The 23724-nt window shown below is 35.0% G+C and overlaps 1 protein-coding gene and 1 pseudogene across 1 annotated transcript; both read right to left on the bottom strand.

Annotated features, from left to right (window-relative positions):
* Window positions 1–220: 220 nt before the first annotated feature.
* PPP1R2 (protein phosphatase 1 regulatory inhibitor subunit 2) lies at window positions 221–23170 on the bottom strand. The gene is made up of 6 exons (XM_007171572.2): window positions 22711–23170; window positions 12760–12867; window positions 10612–10689; window positions 9969–10066; window positions 4687–4854; window positions 221–2683 (listed from the first exon to the last, which is right to left on the bottom strand). Exons 1-6 carry the CDS (start codon window positions 22830–22832, stop codon window positions 2637–2639), a joined length of 621 nt encoding a protein of 206 aa, XP_007171634.1. The 5' UTR covers window positions 22833–23170; the 3' UTR covers window positions 221–2636.
* LOC114236420 (U6atac minor spliceosomal RNA) lies at window positions 9381–9497 on the bottom strand (annotated as a pseudogene).
* Window positions 23171–23724: the final 554 nt, after the last annotated feature.

Raw genomic sequence — 23724 nt, forward strand, 5'->3', positions numbered from 1 at the left:
CTGAACAATTTGACCAAGAGCATTTTCCTCACTTACAAAGTGCTGATAAGATACCTGTTCTGCGTGGTTGTTTTGAGGATTATATATTGGACACCTAGCATAATGCTGGGCAACTAAACTACTCTGCCACAGTGTAGTTCAAGACCCTCTCCTGGTATCCAGAACATTTAGCCAATGGAACACGACAGCTGGGTAAGAAAATAAAATCCACACACAATCGTCATATTACTGTATTTTATTACAATATGTTCGGTGTACTAATTTAAGAGGAAAAAATGTAAACAAAACGGAAGTCTAGGGAAAAATGGCACTTTGCTTTAATCTTCAGTTTAAAGTTATTTTTAACAATCCATTTATACCATTATATGTCTCAGATTTTAAAGAGCATCGTTGCTGAATTTCAGACTGAAAAATAAACAGAAAACATGACATCAAAGGAGTTAAGCAGAGAAGAAATATTGATTAAAAAATTGAAAGTAAAATCTACTTTGGCTAGAACTGAACACTGACAGGTAACTTTCTCCAAAGGAAAATCTAACTTGAGTCATGAAGGTCCATTTTTTGTATAGTTCAATACTGTGTCAATTAGGAACTCATGATGATGAACAGTTTTACTCAGTCACATTTGACTACCTAAAATCCTACTGAGCATGCTATTTGCCATGTCTTATTCCTCTGACATAACTATCTACTTCCTGAAACCAGAAATGTGAGTTTGCCTGTGATTTAAGTTTCAAGAAATAGTTTGCAGAAAACACCAAAAGGATCAGTTGTTAAAGGTCTTACCTTTTCTTCATTGTATAGCAGCTATTTCTACAAATAAAGAGCATGTGGATACTTTCTAAGAACTCGAAATGAGAAAACCAAAAACAGAGGTCTGTGTGCATGAACATATGTACACACATATGTATAAGCTTAAATACCCCCAAACAGGTTTAAACAGGTAAGAATACCTCAACATTCTAAATTCAGAAAGTAGAGATAAACATTGTTTATAAATCAGTAGTATTACTAGCTAATATGTTTTAATTAGAACACTATACCTGCAGTTCAAAAGTACTGATTGGATTCCATTAAAAAAAAAAAGACATTCAAATTAATAGAAACATTCTTCTAACAGCAAAGAATTCTCCCGCTTATTTATTTTGACATAGTGATATTTCCATAAACTTGCAAGTGGAAGAAAAGCTGTTCAATAAAAGCCAATTCATACATACAGTATACAGAAATTATTTTAAAAGTCTGTTCATATAATGGATTCCTTTGGTACTAACAAAAAATTAAGATACAAATAATTGACTAGAAATGAAACCATCACTAAACTAAGATACACAGGAACTGCACTTCATTTCAGGGAAGAAGTCCAAATCTTACTGTGTTAGAAGAATAAAGTACATTTGTCATAGTATACATTATGATATTCCCATAAAGCAGGAACTATTTAAGATTTTTAAATTTATAAAGTGTTCAGATTTACTTCTGTCTATACATTCAGGAACTATCATCATATCACTGGTTACACACAATTCTCTCATCATGCAAAAAAACCCCCCAAAAACCTCAGTTAGTTGTTTTCTAAGGTCTAATTAAGTCAAACAATAAACTAATAATAGCACTTTAATTAGCAAGCTGTAAATCACAGAGGTGTAGAAATTCTGCAGTTGAATTGTATTTCCTGTCTATAGTACTGCTGCTATTCAATCTATTTTCTCCATGTATTAGAAGAACTAATAGGCATTGATAGTCAAAATAAGATTTTCATTGTTGCAGCAAATGACAATATGTGAGAAAAGGAAAAGTTCCTAATGTCACGACAATCTTTATGATCCTTTATAAAGGTAAAGGATTCTGTGCATATGCGTGGAAAGGAGTAAGAAACAAAGGTAGGAAGTTAAGACAAATAAATAAAGGGAATGCTGAGACTATATTAGAATTATATTTATTTAAAAAACTGATCTGAAGTCTGCCCATCGAGTGTACAAAAAAAAGTCAGAGCAGACGTTAGTGCAAGTTTAACCTGATAATTTATTTGTGGAAAAAGCTAGTTTTGATGAGAAAAAGTTTAATCCTTTCCTTGTAAACATAAAAGAAATTCAACAGGAATTTTAAAGGTAGTATACCAGAAAATGCAACAGTAACTCTTATAATTCTTTTCAATTAAACAGACAAGTTGAAGATGCATGTTAAAATACTTTTCAGACTGAATATTTATCAGCCTATATGATCTGTTGTTCCAATTGGATTTTGATTTTTAAAAAACCTAACTTTTTATAAGAGCTATCACATCTAGAAGTGAAGAAAATAAATTAGATCCCTTCTCCCTCCCCAAAAGATATTAACTTCTAAAGCATAAAAAGCTATATATCTTATACAAATTAACCAGTGTTCTTACAAAAGTAATGTAGTTTTGGACTGATGACATTATGCTGTATTTGTGGTGAAGTACTAGGCACAAGAATATATGTATCAATTAGGCATTTTCAGTCTATTTAGTCTCTAAAGTTATTTAATTCTTGGCAATATATAATAACTGGTACGCATTTTGGTACTTAAGTCATGAATTGTAGAGAACAAGAAGCAGTATGTTATAGTAACAGGGTTTGTATCTGACAATTACTGTGCTGAACGAATCCCTTCTATGAGCTCTGTGATTTGTTTTGCAGTTGGTCACATGTAGTAGATCCTGCAATGATAAAAGAAAAAACAGCAACATAATTTGTTTGTTGAGTATTGCCAAACTTGGAACTACCTGAGCTAAAGTTTCCTTCCACTGCTACATATGATAAACAAATAGAAATATCTAAAAAACAAGATATATTTCATGCAGACTGATCAGTATGATATGAAAGAATCTGTATACCCCGTAAATAATATAAAGAGCAGAACAGGTGTATCTATTTAAGTGACAGGACAAACAGGTTTCAGGTTGAACACTTTTGTGAATAAATCACAGGTGGATAGTTAAGAGTTTATTACAACTCAAATATCCAGAACTATAAAAGATTTGTGTTTATGACATAAAAATGATAAAAAATTTCCTGAGTCTAAACATGCCACATTTCTTTTTATAAAAACAGTAATAAAACAGGTGGGGATGGGCAGGAGTGTAGAAGAGGGGAAAAGAAGGAAAATGATAAAAAAGTAATGGGTGCCATAGATCCCTGGAGATTTTAAAAGCTGGTAAAAATTTTTTTAAGGGCCCAAGAACAGAAAATAAATAATGAACTTTCTTCTCTATGCCTTATTATGTAGTCTTTTCTATCTTTGTGGACATTATTGAAGCGAAGCAGTATATACTCCTATGTAAGGAGTACTTCATCTCCACTGAAGAAAAATCGGCGTTAATACAAATTTTAATCATCTATTCCACTTAAATGAAAAAAATGTATTTATGCGTTAAATCTGTGAAATCCAATGTTTTAGAAGCAGAGACAGACAAAAGGTCAGATTCATTTTTCAAAAGCTGTGGCTTAAAAAACAAATCCCTTTAATATTTGGCATAGTGGTGCTGGTACAAATTTCCATTGGCAAATGAAGGGTATTCCCAATGCTTTGTTAGAGTCACTACAAATGGATGCTGAAAGCCTGAGAAGAAACTGATGAAAAGTTATAACCCAGAAACATCTGTATTGAATACATAAAAAGAAATCACCAAGATATAGGTAACGGGGAAACAAAGACCAACTAGGAGATAGGTCACCTAAAAATGGATAATAAATTTAAAGAGAGAGAAGAGAGAGACATACAACAATAATTACTCAAGATAAAGTTTGTTCAAGTTAAACAGACTATGGTGAATAAAATGGAAAGAAAACGCTGTATGAAACAAACTGAAACGCAAAAGCATAACATGGAATAACAAAAAAATACTGTCATCCTGCTATTATAATGAGCACAGTCATCAGGTTCTACCATAGAATCACTTATATTTCATATCTGCTCACCAAAACAATAATATAATAATTATTTACTTTCCTAAGACTTAATCATCCAAGGCACAACATATAAAAGTAAGTTACATCTCCACTCAAAAGCACCAGTTTGCAGCACAAAGAGTAGGTAGATGGGCACAAAATCTGTATTAATGGTATAGAAGATTCACCTTTGTTGAATGCCAGAATAACAGTTTATTAAAAATAAATAAATAAAATCAATTTCCTATGACTGATCGAGAGTTGGTAGGCTGCAGTGGCTGGTTGTCTGAGACTTAAAAACAAAACAAACAAAAATCAGCCAAATAATTTGTTGACCCAACAGTCAAAAGAATCAACACTGGAAAGACATGACATACTTTATGCCTGAAGGGACATTAAAACAAATCTTTCATGTTAAAAACATGTTTCTTTAAAAAGTTTAAACCTTAACTGACATTAAGACAGACAAAATATGATCTGAACCATTAAAAACAGAAGTATAGCTTAATACGAAGACAAACATCATTGCTTAAAGCCAAGTAGACCAAACAACACCGACATATAACATAACATATGGTCTTAAATCAACTCTGAGCATAAAAACATTATTTTGAAACTGACCAACAGGGGTTGAAATTTTCTAAACTTTTGGCATAAAAAGTGAATTTTAGCAAAATTTTCTGAGGTTCTTCAAAGTTGCGAGCAAAATAAAGTATATTATTTAGGTACAAAGGATCACAAGTGTCTCAGTGATATTTTCAAAACACCTAACCTTGATTTGATTCTTCTGTATTCATGCTTTCTCCAGCTGCAGTCTCTGACATTTCTTCATCCTCCTCCTCATCATGTAGGTCTTTTGAAATTAATTGTCTAGCTAATTTAATATTCAGTCCTTCATTGTAGTGAAGCTTCCTTTTCATTTCAAACTGTCGCTTTTTTTCTACAAGATACAAAAAAATAGGCGTAGGAAGTCTTTAGCTCAAAGATTGGCAAACTACGGCCTGTGTCTATTTGGTAAGTAAAGTGTTACTGGAACACAGTCACGCTCATTTGCTTTTGTAATGCTTAAGACTGCTTTTGTACTCAATGGCAGAGCTGAGTAGTTGCAATAGAGACCATATGGCCCTCAAAACCTAAAATATTTACTGTCTGGCCGTTTATAGAAAAAGTTTACCAACCTTTGCCTTAGATGCTTCAAGTACATCTTAATGGGAGACTAAGAGTAAGAGCCATTAGTAGTTATATTTGTGAAGGAAATTTAAAGATATAGGAAAATTCTCCAGATAGAGTTGAATGGGAAAAAAGGAAAACTATAATACCATATACATACTATGTACAAAGCCTGCGTGCATGCCCATGTGCACACACACACAAAGTAAGACTTGGCAATTAACAGCCGTTAATTCTAGGTCAAGGAACCATGGGGTAATTTTCATGTTTTCAAGTTTTTTACTTTTATAATTCAGAAAAAATTCCTTTAAAAAATTCTTATTATCCATTAAGAAGTTGCCATGATTTAAAACATTGCTGGCTCTAGAGAGGGAGGGAGGGAGGGAAGAAGGGACGGGGGGAGGAAAAAAAAAACCAAACATTGCTGGCCTAAAAACATAACCTCATTCCCAGAGTAATTTTAAGAAAAATGTGTTATTAGGAAACGTAAAGTGATTCTAGACTATTCTTTATTTATAGTCTTCACCACAGAAACATAAAAATAGCTGTAAATCAACACAACTGACCATATTTTATCAATAGACAGCACTTTAAAGATCAACTGTTTAAGAAATATTATAAGATTTTAGAATTTCTTAGACCAGTAAATTGAAAAACAAAAAAGGAGTCGACATAAAATTGCAAACTGTTTATCTTGTCAAGAGCATTAAAACTCATTCACCATAGGTTTATTATGGTATTCATAAAAATATTTTAATGCCAAAAAGGCATAAGAGAAATCTCTCAGAATAAGGCTATTCAAAGTACTTTCTCTATGTCCCCTAATTCCCTCTATCGAACCCGCATCCCCTGCAGTGGAAGCGTGGAGTCTTAACCACTGGACTGCCAGGGAAGTCCCTCCCTTTAAGTTTTTATCATCTATACTTATTTATGTTCTAAACACTGGCATTTACAGTTGTCACTACTGATCAATCGCTTTTCAGCTTCTATTTGGGTTGGGAGAAGGAAAGTTCCGAGATCAACAGCCGTATCATCATCCCATAAACATTTGTTGCTAACTACCAAGAAGATCTTGCCAGCCATCTTTCTTCTTCTCTAAGTTACTTCTGTGATTTGTTTTACTCTTTGAGAGTACCATATTGTAGAAGTAAAATTTTTAAGAAAATCAATAAAAGACCAAATCCTCATGACTAAATTTTTAGTGATGACTTTCAGATGATGTAAAAGCCAAGATTAAGAAACAACAAAAAATGATTCTAATTGCCTCCAATACCAGATACATTTACTAAAAAGGTAAGACTTTTTCTCAGTACAAAGTAACACATGTTTTTTTTCATGCAACTTAAACTTTTACAAAGTTTAAAAAAAAGCTAGAAACTTAAAAAAAAATCACTCAGTCTCCTCACTCAGAAATTATCATTAATATTTTATGACTCGACTTTTTTCTAAAAATGTATTTTTTATAAAAATGAATCATACCTTGCTACTGTATATGCTGTTTTCTCACTTACTATATAGTTAGAATGACCATGTCCCAGGAAGTCTCAGTTTATGCCTATTGTCTGATGGAGCTGTATTAGTGACCCTTTCACTCTTAAAATATTCCAGAGTTTAGACAATAAAGTATATGGAGATAGAGTAAAATTCTGCCACGTACATAGCAGATTTACATAATTTTTAAAAGGTTATAAAGTAGTGAGTTATAATTTAATCCCCTATCTTGGTCAAAGGTTTCTGATTTCCCCCTTTATATTTTCATTGTTTTTTATGATGTAATATACAGTTGACCCTTGAACAACGTGGGGGTTAGGAGTACCTACTCTCCTCACAGTTGAAATCCACATATAACTTTACAGTTCGCCCTTCATATTCGCAGTTCTGCATCTGTGGATTCAACCAACCGCAGATTGTGTAGTACTGTAGTAGGTATTTAGTATAAGTGGACCTGCACAGTTCAAACCCATGTTGCTCAAGGTTCAACTGCACATACATTTTGTGCATCTGTTCTATTATTTTCTCAACATTAGTTAGTGTTTTTTTAAACTGTGCCTTATAATCCTTTATTTAAGTCATAACCAGCATTTTAAAGAAATGAAACAAAACAGAATAAACTAGATAGAACATATCACATATAGTAAAGGTTAAGTAATGTTTTGTGAAATTTTAATTTTTATAATTTTATGTTTACATGTATACTGAGTGGCACTTGGTAAAAAATGTTTGAGAAACATTGAAATAAAGCCTGGGAAACTGAATTGCTAGAGCAAAGGGTGTCATTTTCTTTTAAAGCTTTTGGCTCATATGTTGCCATACCGCTGTCCAGAAAAGCCAAACCATTTTTCACACCCACCAATTGTATATGAATAACTTATTTCTCCACATTCATACCAAAAGGGAAATTGTCATTCTTTTTAAGTTTGTTGATCTGAAAGGAAAGAAACGCACCACGACGCTGTTTTAATTTGTAGTTTCTTATTGCTAAGAGTTGATCTTACGGTATTTTTCTTTTGTCAATTATACTAATAGTCTAAGAAAATGATTTCTTTTTAATTCTAAGAGACATTAAACTTGGTTTTGCTTGTTATATATTTTAGTTTTGCAATACTCAAAATTTATTTTATAATTTATGTATTCATTTTGTAGAAAGCTAACATAAGTGGTCTCAACCTTCTTTGAATATTAATTTTACTTATAATCTTTGTATGGCAGAACAACATAATGCCAAAGAGTACAAAAATTTTCAGGTTTCAGGCCCAGCTCTAATAATAATCAACTATCCATGTGAACTTGACAAGTAAATTATCCTTTTTATACTTTCTTTTGCTATTTTTCAAAATAATGTAATGGAGAATATACCAATTATTTTAAGTTATTAAAAGTTAATATTTACTGAGTACTTACAATATGCCAGAATCAGTGCTAAGTATTTTAAATTCTTTATCTCATTTAATACTCAAAAATGACTCTAAATATTTTTATAACCCCCCATTTAGAAATGAGGAAACTGAGGGTCAGAGAAATTAAGCAAATTAGGTAAGTGACATACCTAGAGTAAAAACTTAGATCTATCTGACTCCATAGCCAATATTTTAATTGTTATGCTACTAGTTACAAGATAAAATTTTCTAAGAATTTCTTTAATAAACAAGGATGTTCAGACATGTAATTTATTTAAAAGCAATAAACACCTGTATCAGTAACTCTACTACTGGGAACTTGAACTTGTGAAACTGTAACTAGTAAAATGGTTCCCCCTGCTGGCTAACTCCTGGAACTACAATTTGAGGGAAAATCCCTTAATGAAACTGACAATAGAGGTTAATAAAAAATTCCCTGTTCTCAATAGATCACGTTTTCAGAGAATAAGGAATCAACAAACTCTAGGAACAATTTCTATCTGAAACCCCTTTCAAGGGTCTTTGGGGTATATTTTGGGAAAATAAATCAGGAAGTCACTGAGGATAGAAGATAATATAATACAATTTGAAATTATGCTATATGTATAATTTCTTTCTTGTATAGTACTTAGGCTCAGACTATCATAGTTTTGTTCAATACACTACATTCTAAAGATGATAGGAGGGAAGAGCAAATTGTACCTTTACAGTTACACATGACAAAGATCCTGACTGTTAACTACCAAATATTCAGAATCTTAGTTCTAAAGTTTCTAAACTTCTTTACAGTACAGGTAGTTTCTGCATTTCAAGTCTTCAAGTAAACAAACTACTCGATCTCTTTTTTCTTTTTTGTGAGGGTGTGTGTTTTTCTTCATCTTTTTTCCTATACATAGGCTTGGTTTTCCCTTTTAAAAATAATTGAAGGGACTTCCCTGGTAGTGCAGTGGTTAAGAATCCGCCTGCCAATGCACGGGACACGGGTTCAATTCCTGGTCTGGGAAGATCCCACATGCCGCGGAGCAACTAAGCCCGTGCGCCACAACTACTGAGCCTGTGCTCTCGAGCCCGTGAGCCACAACTACTGAGCCCGTGAGCCAGAACCGCTGAAGCGCGCGTGCCTAGAGGCCATGCTCCGCAACAAGAGAAGCCACTACAATGAGAAGCCCGTGCATCGCAACGAAGAGTAGCCCCCACTCGCCGCAACGAAGACCGAACGCAGTCAAATAAATAAATTAAATTAAAAACAAATAAATTATTAAAAAATAATTGAAAGTAAACTATATAAGCAATTTTCAATTCTTGAGATTATACATTCACATCCTTCAAAATTATAAAAAGCAACAAAGTGAAATATCTTCCATCTTTCCTTACCTCCACAGATAAGAACTATTACTCGTAAAAACTGGAACACTGAATAGGTAGCAATGCCTTAACTGTGTATGTACTGTGTGGGCTACAAGAGCCTCTTTCATCCTTGTTGAGAGGGCTACCTTTATCTCCTTTCCTGTGACACTTCTGTTCTTTTTGTTCAATGGGACCTAACAAAAATCTTTATTCCAAGTCTGACCATCTTGATTCATTTGGTAAGCTTCACCACTGCCTTAATACAGAAAAAGCACAAGCAATTGAGAAATTAGCTCTTACTGCTATCCACTTTAAGATCATCCAAACACTCAATGACCCTAAATGCATTAATTTAATAAATATTTACTGAGCATCTACCTGGTATAGATGCTTGGTACAAAGAAAGGAACACATGTTAACTCCTTTAAAGAAAGTAATATTTTCTTGAAATGGGGGGGTGGGGATGGAGCTGTTATACAATAAACCCACACAAGTAGAATCTGAATTATAAAAATGCTGCTCCCTAATCTCCCACCATCTACTTCCTAAAAAGGAAAACCATTTGACAGTCTTCTACATAATGGATTTATCTTAGCAAAAATTATTAGCAATGCTAAAAGCAGTAAAAGAAAGAAACTACCTTGTTCTTCAGGTGAGAGGTCACTATCCTCATCTTCACTGCTTTCTTGTTCACGAACTCGACACTTTGGCTCCGAGCTTTCAGCAGCAGCAGTTAATCTATACAACAATCATTTACAAAGAAATCAATACTGTGATAGTCTTATATTAGTTGAGTGTCTTACTCAACTTTTGAGTCTCATAAAAACATCTAAAGATCATTAATATGCTAGCTATAACCTGATGAGGAACATAAAAAGCAAGAGAGTGGGACTGTATATAGAAACCAATAAACAAGAAGAGTGGAAGTTGACAAACCCATGAACAGCAAAGGAATAGAGCTTTTTTTCAGGAATTCAACTTATTTTGCCTTTCTCACTTCTATCTTTAAAACCCAGGTGGCAGGATATTAAAAAGCAAAAACAGAAAAACCTCCACTCAGGGAACTGACACAGGGAATCTGTGTACCAGCTTCTGGTTCTCATCTACATATCTTGATTTTAACCTAGAAATAAGACTATGTAAGTTGCTATGAAAAATCCAGATAAACTTATTTATTTAGCACATGCTTTTTATTTACACTTGTACAAGTAAAGTAAAATGCCTTTAACTCTGCAGAATTAAAAACAAATTGAGAAAAATGCTTTATAATCATCAATACTTACTTCCTAGCTAAGATATCTGGGGTCAGGGCTTCAGTGGTTTCTGAATCACTCAGTGCATCTTCATCATCACCTACCATACTAGGATGATAAGCACATTATAAGTTAATACCTGAACTATAATTTTTCCAGCAGGAAAACAAGGTAGAGAAACATAATTCTATTGACTGAAAGTATCAATGTATTTATGGCTCTGCTGTCGTCTTTGAAGTTTAATTTTACATTGTTTCTATTTGATGCAAATATTTAAAAGTATAGCACCAATCAAGAAAAGCCTTCAAATAATTAAAAAAAAAAAAAAAACACATGCAAAAAAACCCCACTGCAACCATGAAAACAAATACAGAAAACGCGAATCATCTGAAGGGGGAAAAAAAACCACTTCAGTTAGTCCATCCAGGGCAGGGAAAAAATAATGCAAAAGAACCCTATCCAGCTTTAGAATATGTATCTGTACATCAACCTGAAGATAAGACACAAATGATCTATGCAGACACAGGTTAGGTAAAATAACAAAATTAGATCCTAAGACCTAATTCAGGAAGTTTAAAAGCTATTTAGCTTTCCCAATCTACTCTCTAATGAAAAATTTGCTCCCCACATAATTGTGAAAAATGGTTATCTTTATTATTTAAATATAAACAGCTTTAAAATAATGGCTACAGCTATTTATTTTTGAATCATGTTTGATCTTAATTTTTTTAGGATAGTTATTTCCAACCAACACGATAAGGGATGTCTACTACCTTTATTGAAAAGGAAGAAAGCATTGACTTTGGCTTCTGGTACAATAAAAGTTTTAGGTTATGTTTTAAAGTATATACCTCTAATTAGGAGAAAAATAAGGATCACTTTCATAAATGATATGTCTACTTCTTCCCTCAAGCTTTATTAGTACTGAGTTTCAGTATCTGTACCTCCTATTTCACTATTTTTCTCCCCTTGTCAAAATCATGTTAATTCTTTTATTTATTTATTTATTTATTTATTTATTTATTTATTTATTTATTTATTATTTTTGGCTGTGTTGGGTCTTCTGTGTGAGTTGGGTTTCTGTACGAGGGCTTTCTCTAGTTGCGGCGAGTGGGGGCCACTCTTCATCACGGTTCGCGGGCCTCTCACTGTCGCGGCCTCTCTTGTTGCGGAGCAGAGGCTCCAGACACGCAGGCTCAGTAGTTGTGGCTCACGGGCCCAGTTGCTCCATGGCATGTGGGATCTTCCCAGACCAGGGCTCGAACCCGTGTCCCCCGCATTGGCAGGCAGATTCTCAACCACTGCGCCACCAGGGAAGCCCCAATCATGTTATAATTCTTGTTTTTACTGTTTTTGCTATTATCAAGTTATCTCAACTTATCTTCCAAAGTTTCATCCATTGATTTAAAACAGAATTTCTTTAACTCTATTTTAATAGTAACTCCTGGATTTATGTTGTTTTACTTCAGTGACAAATACAAAATATTTCAGTCCTGAAAATCTTTATTTTTTTCAATACAATCTAGGCATGATCTGTATTAGGTATTTCTAACTTATTTAGAATCTCATTATGTTTATTGGTGCCTTATTTTTGTCTTCATACTAACTACAGCCATACACTATCATTTTACAACTCATTAAAAAAATGATAATGAGTCATTTGAGTCTGGAAGACTCAGAACTAACAATTACAATGCAATTATATGAACTACAATATCATGTAAGTTCAAAAATAAGGACATGAAACAGTAGTAATGTCCACTTGCCTTTGCATGGGTTAAAAAAGAGTTACCATCTGTGAAGTTATCCTTTTCTGCAAAGATAATGAATAAACCCCTGACACCTACTTAGGAAGCAAACAAGCCCAGCTCTCATCTTCCTTTACAAATAGATGACTTTAAGGAAGGCAAAAGTCACTTTGTATATATCATTAGCAGCTAGGGACCACTGAGGTGCAATGAATAAACATTTACTACTATAATTATAATGTAAAAAATGGATTCCATAAAGTTCCATATTACTTTTACTATTACACAGAAATATGCAGTTGGGTTATTAATTAGTGTTCCACTAACAAATATAAAAAAACAAAGATTCAAATCATCTGTTATCCAGAAGCTCATGTCAAATGCAAAATGGAAACAAGTCAAAAAAGGAATGCTGTGTACAAAACATTACCTATGGTATGGAGTGCTAGGTTCATCTATTTTCATTAAACCATAGTCTTTGTCTGCTGGATGATATGTCGCCAGAATGTTCATTTCATCCCACTTCTGAGACTTTTTACTAAAAAAAGAAGAAAAAAAATTTTCCTCAATGTAGTAAAAGATACAAAATGTACATATCTAAAATTCACAAACATCCAAATCCCATATTGCAATTTCTATTTGACTGCTAACGTCTATTTTTACATCTACTTTCTTGGAACAGAAACTGACTTGGGTAAAAGCCATAAGTAACTACAATAAAGTGTCAGTAAATATTTTACAGAATACTTGGTGCCCACATATTAAAAACACATTACAGTTGTCCCTCGGTATCCTCAGGGGATTGGTTCCAGGACCGAAACGGATACCAAAATCCAAGGATGCTCAAATCTCTTCTATAACATGGCGTAATATTTGTATATAATCTCTGCACATCCTCCCGTATACTTTAGATCATTACTAGATTACTTATAATGCCTAATACAATGTAAATGCTATGCAAATAGTTGTAAATACAATATAATACAATGCAAATAGTTGCTGGCACATGGCAAATTCAAGTTTGGTTTTTTGAAACTTTTTGGAAAATTTTTTTCCAGAATATGTTTGATCCATGATTTGTTGAATCTGAGGATGCAGAACCTGTGGATACGGAGGGGTAATCAGATTCTTCTCCAGGCATTCAAAAAACTAGTACATTATGACATGTTTAATTTTCACCTGGCCTATAGAATAACAGCAAAAGCTGGAATTTACACATTGCCTGATCTCAGTAGTTAAGGATTTTGGATCTATGGTATCTTTTTAATAGTTTGATAAAAAACACAACAGGAATATTTTCCTTGGCCTAATTTTTTTTTAGCAGTATCTATAACAATCAAAAGAATCATAACATAAAACTACAGAGAAAACCTCATTAAATTCAGATACCATTAATAAAGATTTAGATTGTGCATAAAATTATACCTCAGTTTTTTTTTTTTATTTAGAAATATAACGATTTGCTGATAAATGGTTTCAGATCACCTGGAATGAATCTACTTAAGAAAACTAGAAATGCTTTGTAAATGCTTTATGAACATCCATTAGTGTCCATTCAACAAAATATTTGTACAGCTACTAAGGTGCTCAATAATTAAATGCCTTAATTACAAATCCTTATCTACTCATTAAAAAGGACATCAACAACCTCTCTGCCAGCCAACAATACTCTGTTACACATACAATTTGTGACTTGGTTATATACTTAAAAATAAAACTACCTTAAAAAAAAAATCAATGTAGATTTTACAGAGATTCAAATCATCCTTTCCATATTTGCTCAACATTGGTGAGGTTTTACTGCTGATATTTTCAATTTTCCTAAATCTACCAATACCTGGATCTTGAATTGCTCTTGAAGAAAGACATATTTAAAATTTTAATATCATATTCTCTTCTCCATGTTCTGAGTCACCTTAAAAATTACATGTGCCCACTCGTGGCAGTTGAGCCTGACTTTATGTTCTTCTGCTTTCTACCCTAAAAGGCCCACAGAGTCCCCATTTAAGACTAATCACTTTTTTCCTTCATATTTTTATTGTGGTAGAATATACATAACATAAAATTCACCATTTTAACCATTTTTAAGTGTATAGTTCTATGACATTAAGTACATTCACATTATTGTGTAACCATCACCATCACCCATCTCTAGAACTTTTTCATCTTCCCCAGCTGAAACTCTGTACCCACTGAACACTACCCCTCACCCCCGCCACAACAACCATTCCATTTTCTGTCTCTAAGACCACTCAAGGTACCTCTTATAAGTGGACTCATACTGTATTTGTCCTTTGTGGATGGCTTATCTCACTTAATGTCTGCATGGTTCATCTATGTTGTGGCATGTGTCAAAATTTTCTTCCTTTTTAAGGTTGAATAATATTCAATTGCAGACTAAGTACTATAACTACAACTTCCTTTTAAGCCTACTTACCCTTAGTTTTATCAAGAGGCAAAGGTTGGCCTAGATATATTCCACAGGTGACTGACACTACAACTCCCATTCCCCACCCCGCACCAAACAGAAGTTTCTTCACCATGAAAAAATCAAAATCTTAAGTTTATAAGAAGCTAAAAATTAATGGGTCGTTTATTTTTAAAGCACAGAAGTAACATTTCTTCTTTAAAGAACTGCTTTTTTATTCATTCAGCAAGGTACTCACCTGAATTTTCAACTAATCAAACTTAAATGTTGCTAGTGTGTGTATGTATGTAACACTTGATTGAACTAGACTGTGTATATACATGTTGCTTTACAATAGTATTGATTTCTTTAGATGCCTAGTTTCTGACCATCAGAGTAATAGTTGGTCTTGTGGCGAAAGAAAACAACAGTAGCATACAACTGGGAGATAAATGTTTAAGGTTCAAGTTCCACTTACCCTTCATTAGTCCTGTTACTATAGGCAAGTCCAACAAACATTCTCTCTTGGGCTGTATTTACTCTACATGGAAATTATAAAAAATGGAATTTCTAGGATTTTTAAATCTAAAGTTTTGTTAAAAGTCCTGAAACCCTATCTCACTTAGCACTGTGAGAATGGCTTGCGATAAGGCATTCTGAAAAAATTCTTAAAAATTCTGAAAAAATTGCTTATGTACGAATGCCTTCTCCCACTGTCCCACAAGATTCAAAATTTAAATGATTTTGAAATATTTATGATCTGCTACAGAATGAGTTTTTCTAAAAAGCAGTCAGTTTTCTATTTGACTAAATCTACAGTTTCATATTTTTATTTTGCTAAATAGCTCTATTATCTACAAATTTCTGTAAATTTAGAAAGCAAATGATTTAGGTCTTCTCATGGTCATATTCTACATAAGGAAACTCACAGTGAAAGGAGATACACTTGAAAGATTTTAGACAGCAGAAATGATCAAGAAGCTTCTGATTAGAAGGATAATTAAAGACATATACAAATTTTATGAGAACTTGATTAATTTTGTGAAGAAAGCAATTCAATTAATAGACAAAGGGAGACCCATTATATGGTAACTCAATGTTCCCTCCTGATAGACAAGGCCTCTGAAATGATAAGCCAGAGTTAAGTCCAAGTCACAAACACAAAAGCACAGGTAAAAGTTTCATAAAACCTGTATTAATACAGTCCAATTAAGATTCCCTATTAAAGATATTGTAAAAGATAACTAGCACATATCTATTTATATAAAGTTCAAGAGCACGCAAAAACTAAAGTGTATAGGGATGTATACTTAGGGAATTACCATAAAAGTCAGGATAGTGATTATATTACAGGGGAGGAGGGGACTGTGATTGGAAAGGACAGGAGACATTTCTTTTCTTTCTCTTTCTGTTTTTTTTTTTTTAATATTTATTTATTTATTATTTATTTTGGCTGCACCGGATCTTAGTTGTGTCATGCATGAGGGATCTAGTTCCCAACCAGGGATCGAACCCGGGCCCCCTGCATTGGGAGCGTGGAGTCCCATCCACTGGGCCACCAGGGAAGTCCCAAGACAGGAGACATTTCTGAGATGACGGAAACATTCTTCTTCTTGACCAGGATGGCGGTTATAGGGGTGTTTGCTTTATAATTATTCCTTAAGCTTTAAAATTACATCTAATACACTTTTCTGTATGTGTATTAAATTACAATAAAATATTTAAAAAATAAACACATACAAAATGACTTTGTTAGCTGTGTCCTAATCTCAAAGTAAAACAAGCTACTTCCTAAGTGATGCTAACAATATTGAATTAAAATGACAATTTATCATCATTAGAAGAATGAAGATGGCCCTTTGAAGTTACAGAGGTACCCCCGAACACCCTGCAAATCTGTTCTGTGAGATAATGATAGAAGAAAATGAACTGAATTGTAGGATAGAAGAAGAAATGATTTTTTCTTGAAATTAAGGATAAAATTTAAGAATCACAATCCTAGTACCTTAACCCACTAACAATTTTGATTTCTGTATATTCTTTCCACTCTAACATATACGAAAAAATACCCAAGCTATTAGTATATATAAAAATATAGACAAAACAGTATATATACAGTATATATATAAAAATAGCTTCTATATCAGTACATGTATTTTATCATAAGCTGCTTGTATTTTCTAGCCTTTACCTTTTTAATATTACATGCATAATATTCAATAACAAACTATTTACCTAATATTAGATATTTAGATTGAATCCAATGTCTTCCTACTTAAAGTAAAGCAGAAATGAACATTTGTGCATATTGTATTCAATGACTTTTCAAGATAATTTGCTAGGACAAGCATATCTGGGTTAAATTTATCAAGAGCTTTGTAGTTCACTCTATGTTGCCATATAGTTTTTTTTTTTTTTTTTAAAGAGAGGACTATTTGTAATGTCCCCAAATAACTGCCAAAACTTTGCCAGGACTGGGTATCTGTGTGTGTTTTTGCCACCTGAGAGGTATAAATTGATATTTAAACGCTGTTTTATGTTTCTCTGCTCATTACCTAATAAATAATATGAAAAAATGCTTATTTTACTTTCCTTGTGTGAATTGTTTACATCCTTTGCCTATTTACTGGAAACATTCTCATTAATTTGAGTGAGTTCTTTATATCTACATAAATGTAAAGAACTCATTGAAATTTATGAGAAGGTTTAAACCACATTATATATAACTCAAAGATATATATATGATTTAAGCCATATTATATAGAACCACATTACATATAACCTAAATTTTTCCCATTCGCTTGCCATTTAGTTTACTATCTACTATAAACAGAATTAAAGTTTTGTATATCCAAAGCTTCACTCCACATCTTCACCACAATACTAAGAGAAAAAGAACCTTACAATTGTCAAGATCCAGAGAAGATATTATCTTGCAAAACCATGAACTTTCAATACGGGCATAAAACAACAGACTCCAAAGAATGCTGGAAATTCTTAGGAGGAAAGTAATGAAGTCGAAGAAACTGTCTGCAGAGGACACTGGATATGGAAATTAGCATCTCTTAAATTTTGGTAGACTTAACATCAGTTGAATAACAAAACCCAAGGAGTGAACTTGGTTTATTCCCAATAGTACCACAAACTGTTCGTGTGACCTTCTTTGGGTCATCATCTCCACTTACAAAAAATAGGCGCAGTACCACTTACACTGAAGATCTGCTGTGAGGGTGAAAGCACCTGCTAGTTTCAGCTCCCTCCTCCCTCTTGGGTGACTGGTTTTCTGGCAGCCTAAATCTGCACCAAAAAAAGGCACCAATTCTTACTTTCACTTTGATAGCTCAAATGATGCCATCTCAAAGACCTACTCATACTTCTTATTGCTTGTGACCTTCTCGTTTTTACAGTTTTAGCCGAGTTTGGAGTGGGAAGCAGGATTTTGCTTCAATGTGTTAAACTTTAACCCCACATTTCAAGAAATGGTTCTTTCTTAAATGAAGATTCAACTTCTGTAGGTTGACAAAGTACAAGCCTTTGAAGCTTGAACAATTAAACTAAGACTTAACAATAAAAGCAATTAGTAAATAAAAGGTCACTTTTTGAAAACTTTACTCAGTGGGCCTTTGACCGTATTCCATATCCCTTTATAGGCAGAAAAAGACAAAGCTGAAGCATGCTTATATAAAATTATATTAAAGGAAATTAATTTAAGCACAATTTTTCCAAGCAGAATTTGCCTACATTACCTAAGACTACTACAGAATTTGAATTGAACACAGTGAATCCAAAGCATACTGTGTACAACAACCCCAAAAGTGGGGAAAATTAGATTTCTGTATTTCTAATAGAATAAGACCAACATTTGAGGGTGAGGTACTGGGTTAAACACTTTACATTTAGTAACTCATTTAATAATTAAACTAGGCAGGGATATAATGAATAATGCACTGTAAGTCACAGAGCTAGTAAGTAGCAAAGAGGATCTGAACTCAGGCAATCTGGCCCCATATTAATCACTAACCTTTAACACTTCTAATAAGATAGGCTTTAGTAACACAATATTATATTTTCAACAATTCCAAATGAACATTTTTCTCACTTTAATATTTCTGAAAACAGAATATATCTTAAAATGGATGGTATCTTATAATTGGCAGTATTTTTTTCTTTCTTGGTGCTACCTAAAATCATGGTACATCTTAGGATCAATGGTGTCTTGTTTTTGATGAAACACATGTACTTACTCACTAGATCTGTTATGTCTGACCTTCATAGGTTGCTCACTATATTCAAAGTATCCAGAAAGAATGGGAATTCCACAATCATAGTGATGACAGTGGTGTTCTAATTAGTTGAGCAGAGTGCTGCAATATACTGACATTATCTATGCCTAATTATGTGGATTTACAGACTCTACCCAGTTTTAATTGAACTAACCCTCAAAAAGTGGTACCTGACAAATGATACCTGAAGAAACCACTCACTGAAGATAACAGTACCAATGCAAAGTATAGAGAATAAGATAACACCACTGGGACATTAAAAAAAAAAAAAAGGTTGGACAAGAACTGTATAAAAAATATCCTAAAGACTACTTGAAATACGGCAGTATATAAATCTCACTTTAAGTATATATTGAATCTTGAGATATTATCTAATGGTAGTAGTATATGTATATAAATCATAAACAAACATATTTGAAACATATTTCAAGTTTTTCCTACTAAAATGATGCACAATCAAAAAGTTTAGAGACCACTGGAATAGCACAACTCATGACTTTAAAAAAAAATCCCTTAGTAACATCTCTTTATGTTAAATAAAATGTTCTGTTAAATTATACCCTCTCACAACTGATGGCATTGGGGTGGGGAGTGGTTTGTGCAGAAAAGGGAAACTATCACTCTACTTCACATGAAAATGGCACCAATAAAAGGTACGGTTATTCGTGGATTCTGTATTTGCAAATCTGACTACTTGCCAAAATTTATCTGTAACTCCAAAATCAATACTTGAGGAGATTTCTCTGTCTCTCTCAGACACGCATAGAGCAAGGAAAAATTTGAGTTGTCCGATGCACATGTTCCCAGCTGAGATTAAACCTTCTTGCTTCAGCTCTCTTACTGTAAATGTGTCCTTTTTATCTATTTAATACCATGTTTTTTGCTTTTTTGGTGAATTAGCTGTTCAAAACAGCTCCCAAAGATCGTGCTTAAGTGCTGTCCAATGCTCCTAAGCCCAAGAAGATTGTTATGTGTCTTATGGAGAAAGTATGTGTTAGATAAACTTCATTCAGGCATGAGTTATAGTGGTATTGGCCATGTGTTCAATGTTGATGAATCAACAATATGTATAAAATTAGGTGTCTTTAAACAGAAACAGAAATTTTAAAAGGTTATGGACTGATTGGTTGATGAAAATGTTGTGACCAGAGGCTTACAAGAACCTAAGTCTGTATTCCCCCTAGGAGTAACAACAGTTCAGTATTAACTAACTCAGTGTTTGTGGTGACTTTATAGAATGTCACTACTGAGAACAGTGAGAACCGACTTAAATCCCAGGTCATTTTCACATTAATATGAGATTATTTTGCCTAATACTCTGGTTCCAACATTTGAAGTTAGACCATTACACTATACTTTTTAGTTTCTGAATTTTAAGTGCATTGTACTTGAAAGAGCTATTTATTTTGGTCCTTTATACATGAAAGGGAAAACACTGGTTGTACTTAAACATTACAAAAAGTTTGTTTCAAATGTGTTCACCTACACTTTCATTGTTTCTGTTCAAAGAGGCTCTCGTAAAGTCACTAATATCGTTTGCACAAGCTGTGCCATAAATACTAATGTGTACTGTATTACCAACAGAATTAGTTTATTTGCTTTCCACTCAAATAACACTTATCATGAAAAAACCCATCCCCTTTTACTACTTAGAACCAAATATCATAAACCTCAATGAATTAGGGCTTGGTAGCTGCCTTTGAAGACAGGACCATAAACTCCTAATTTACATAATTCAAAGTCAACTGCCTTGCAAAAGGCCCCCTTTAAGTCAATCTGCCCTGTTAGCAGCTCCTAGAGAAGGAGCAGCCCTATGTAGGTGAGACAGTCTAGTATAGTGGCTTTCCAGGCAGAAGGACCTGGAAGTAAACCCCAGTCAATTATATAAAGAGGCCAACACACAGAGTGGGGCCACCAGAAATTACAGCAGACCAAAGTTGAGAATAAACAGAAGCAGCAGCGAAAGACAGAAGAAAATAATAAGCTACTTGGTAGCCAAACAAAAAGAAGCTCACACTGGAGAATAGGTAAATAACTTAAATGCCAGTGAGAACCACATTCTTGCTGCTGAACACCCTGAAATCATACAAGAGCCTTCCACAGTTTGTTCTGTTATTAAGACTAACTTGGTCTTCCTGTTATAGCTATGCTCTGGTAAGATTGTTTTCTTAATCCCATTACAACCCCCCCCCTTCCCATATGAAGCGGCTTACCCCAAATAGAGGTTAGAAAATTGCATGTTGGAGAACGTAAGAGAGTCAAGCATCTAAAAGAGAGTGGGAGTTAAGAGAAGTGCTAGACAAATTAAGGTCCTTTCCAACCCCCAAAGGCCATGATTCTGAGCTGTGATCCTACTTAATGTTTTCCTCAAGGTAACACAAATCCACATAAATTTACCATCACCAAACTGTAGTTCCTTTTATAGCCCTAAAATGATCCTTTTGAACAGGTGTGCCCTAGTTCCAATATTCCAAGTTTTCGGGAACATCGTCATTTTAGCTTTATGACTTCACAGATTTCAACAACTTTTCTTAGGCCTTATTTCCAGAATGTAGAGTCCTTATGTGTTTAGTATCTTAGAACACCCAAGCCCCCGAGGACTTCTAACCCAGTGTTATATTTTACACTATATATACGGTTTTGCACCCTTTTTTTTCCCCATTGAGGACCGCACCTTGGATATCTTTCTCTGCGCATTAACATCTATTTCATTCTTTTTAAAGGCTGGTCTGTTTTCCCATTATACTAATGTACCATAATTAATATTTCACCAGTCCTTCTTAATGGACCTTGGGTTGTTCCCAATTATTTACTATCACACACAATGCTATGGGTCAACATCTTTTCACATATGTATTTGTGAGTATGCAAAAGCAACTAAATTATCACGGGATCATTTTAAGTTGGTACTTTCTGAACTGTTCTGAGCTTACATATGTCTTTCAAGAGGAACAAAGACTAGAAAGCGCTCAAACTCTCGTTGCAGATGCAAAAATAATTAGCAATAAGTAGCTTTCCATTAAATATAGATCAGACTGGGAAAATTTCGGTTTCTTTTAATGCAGAGATAATGACAAACCAGGACCCAAGAGAGTGAATGTGGCATGATTCTTGTGATAATGTTCACCTAAAAAGGAACGACTATGGAAGAAGGGCAATTAGAAAAATGGAGAAATTATCTCTTTTTCGGAGGAGTCTCTTATTAGCTTGAGACTAGATCTTAAAGGGCTCCCAAGCCAAGAAAATACACTTTAATCATTGAATTTTAGACACTCGGATATGAGGTGAAGAAATAATAAACGCTTAACAGGTGAAGCTTTAACTTCAATTTGATTCTTTAACATTCCCAATTTCCAGAAGCTCAAAGATCATGGTGTATGTTTTAAAATTATTATATATGCGTATATACTTAAAAACAACCCCACACAACAAACGTCATAGCTCCTGTCTTCTTTATAATCACTCCACCCCTCAGCCTGGCTGGCGGAGGGAGACCCGAGCGGCACAAGGGCCGCATCTACGCAGCCGCCCCGCCCGCCCGCCCGCCCGCCGCGCTCGGGCTCGGGGTCCGGGGTCGGGCTGGGGCTCGGCAACAGTGCCGGGGAGCGGGGAGGGCGAGGCCGCCCAGGCGGGGAAGAAGGGGCTGGCCAGGCCGACCCCGGCGACGATGGCCGTCCCTCGCGGCTCTTACCTCAGCTCTTCGTCGACACTCCTGCCGGGCTGTTCGGCCGATGCCACCACAGAGGAAGTCGTAGAGCTCTTGTTCTTCAGGATCCCCTTGATGGGCCGGTGCGAGGCCGTCGAGGCCGCCATTGCCCGCCGCTCCGGCGGTCGGCTCAGCGTCGCTGCTTGGCGCCGGGTACAGGAAGGAAAGGGCTGGGCGCGAGCAGAGACTCGCCAGTCAGCCGCCAAGCCCGCCTGGGGCTGAAGCGGCCGCACCTGCTGTCGCGGAGACAGCCACCAGAGTCGTTGTCACGACACAACGACTCGGACGCTTTGGCGTCCAGCCGACGCCGCGTGGCTTGCGGTCCTTAGCGCGCCAGGCGGCCCTTACAGCACCCTAGGCCACCCGCACTTTAACCGCGGCCCGCGGAGGGAAACCGGCCTAACACCGGAGCGACGCCGACGCCAAACCCAAGCGAGCCGGCCCTCTCGCGATATCTGGGGCGGGGCGGGGCGGGGCGAGAACCATGCCCACCTCTTCGCCCCGCCCTTTCCCGGCTGTCTCGGTGAGCTCTCGCCTGCCGTGGCTGGGCCTCTGGGTGAGGGAACCTTCGGAGAGGTTTCCGGCTGGACTCCGTACCGAGCTGTACACCTCTCCAAGCACCCTCGCTCCCACCACTTCATGAGGTTCATATTGTTATTTCTGTATTTTATAGATATGAAAATTGAAGCTCGAAGGTGACATCATTCCCCAAAGATATTAACTGACTTTCAGAGAAATGAAGTATGTCTCCTCTTTCCTTCCATTTAACCAGCATAAAAAGCTTAACTCTCCATTATAAAATCATGAAATATCAGCATTGGAATGGTCCTTAGAGACCTATTGTGAGATCATAGAATATTGACTTTTATGAAATCATAGAACATCAGCATTAAAATAGTCTAACTTATTTTTACCATTGGAAAAGCAGAAAGAGAGGAGAAGTGACGGGACCACCACTGTCACACAGCCCATCCGTAGTGTGTGGTCATAGAAGTTCAG

Source organism: Balaenoptera acutorostrata, chromosome 4, assembly GCF_949987535.1.
Source record: "Balaenoptera acutorostrata chromosome 4, mBalAcu1.1, whole genome shotgun sequence".
Lineage (NCBI taxonomy): Eukaryota > Metazoa > Chordata > Mammalia > Artiodactyla > Balaenopteridae > Balaenoptera > Balaenoptera acutorostrata.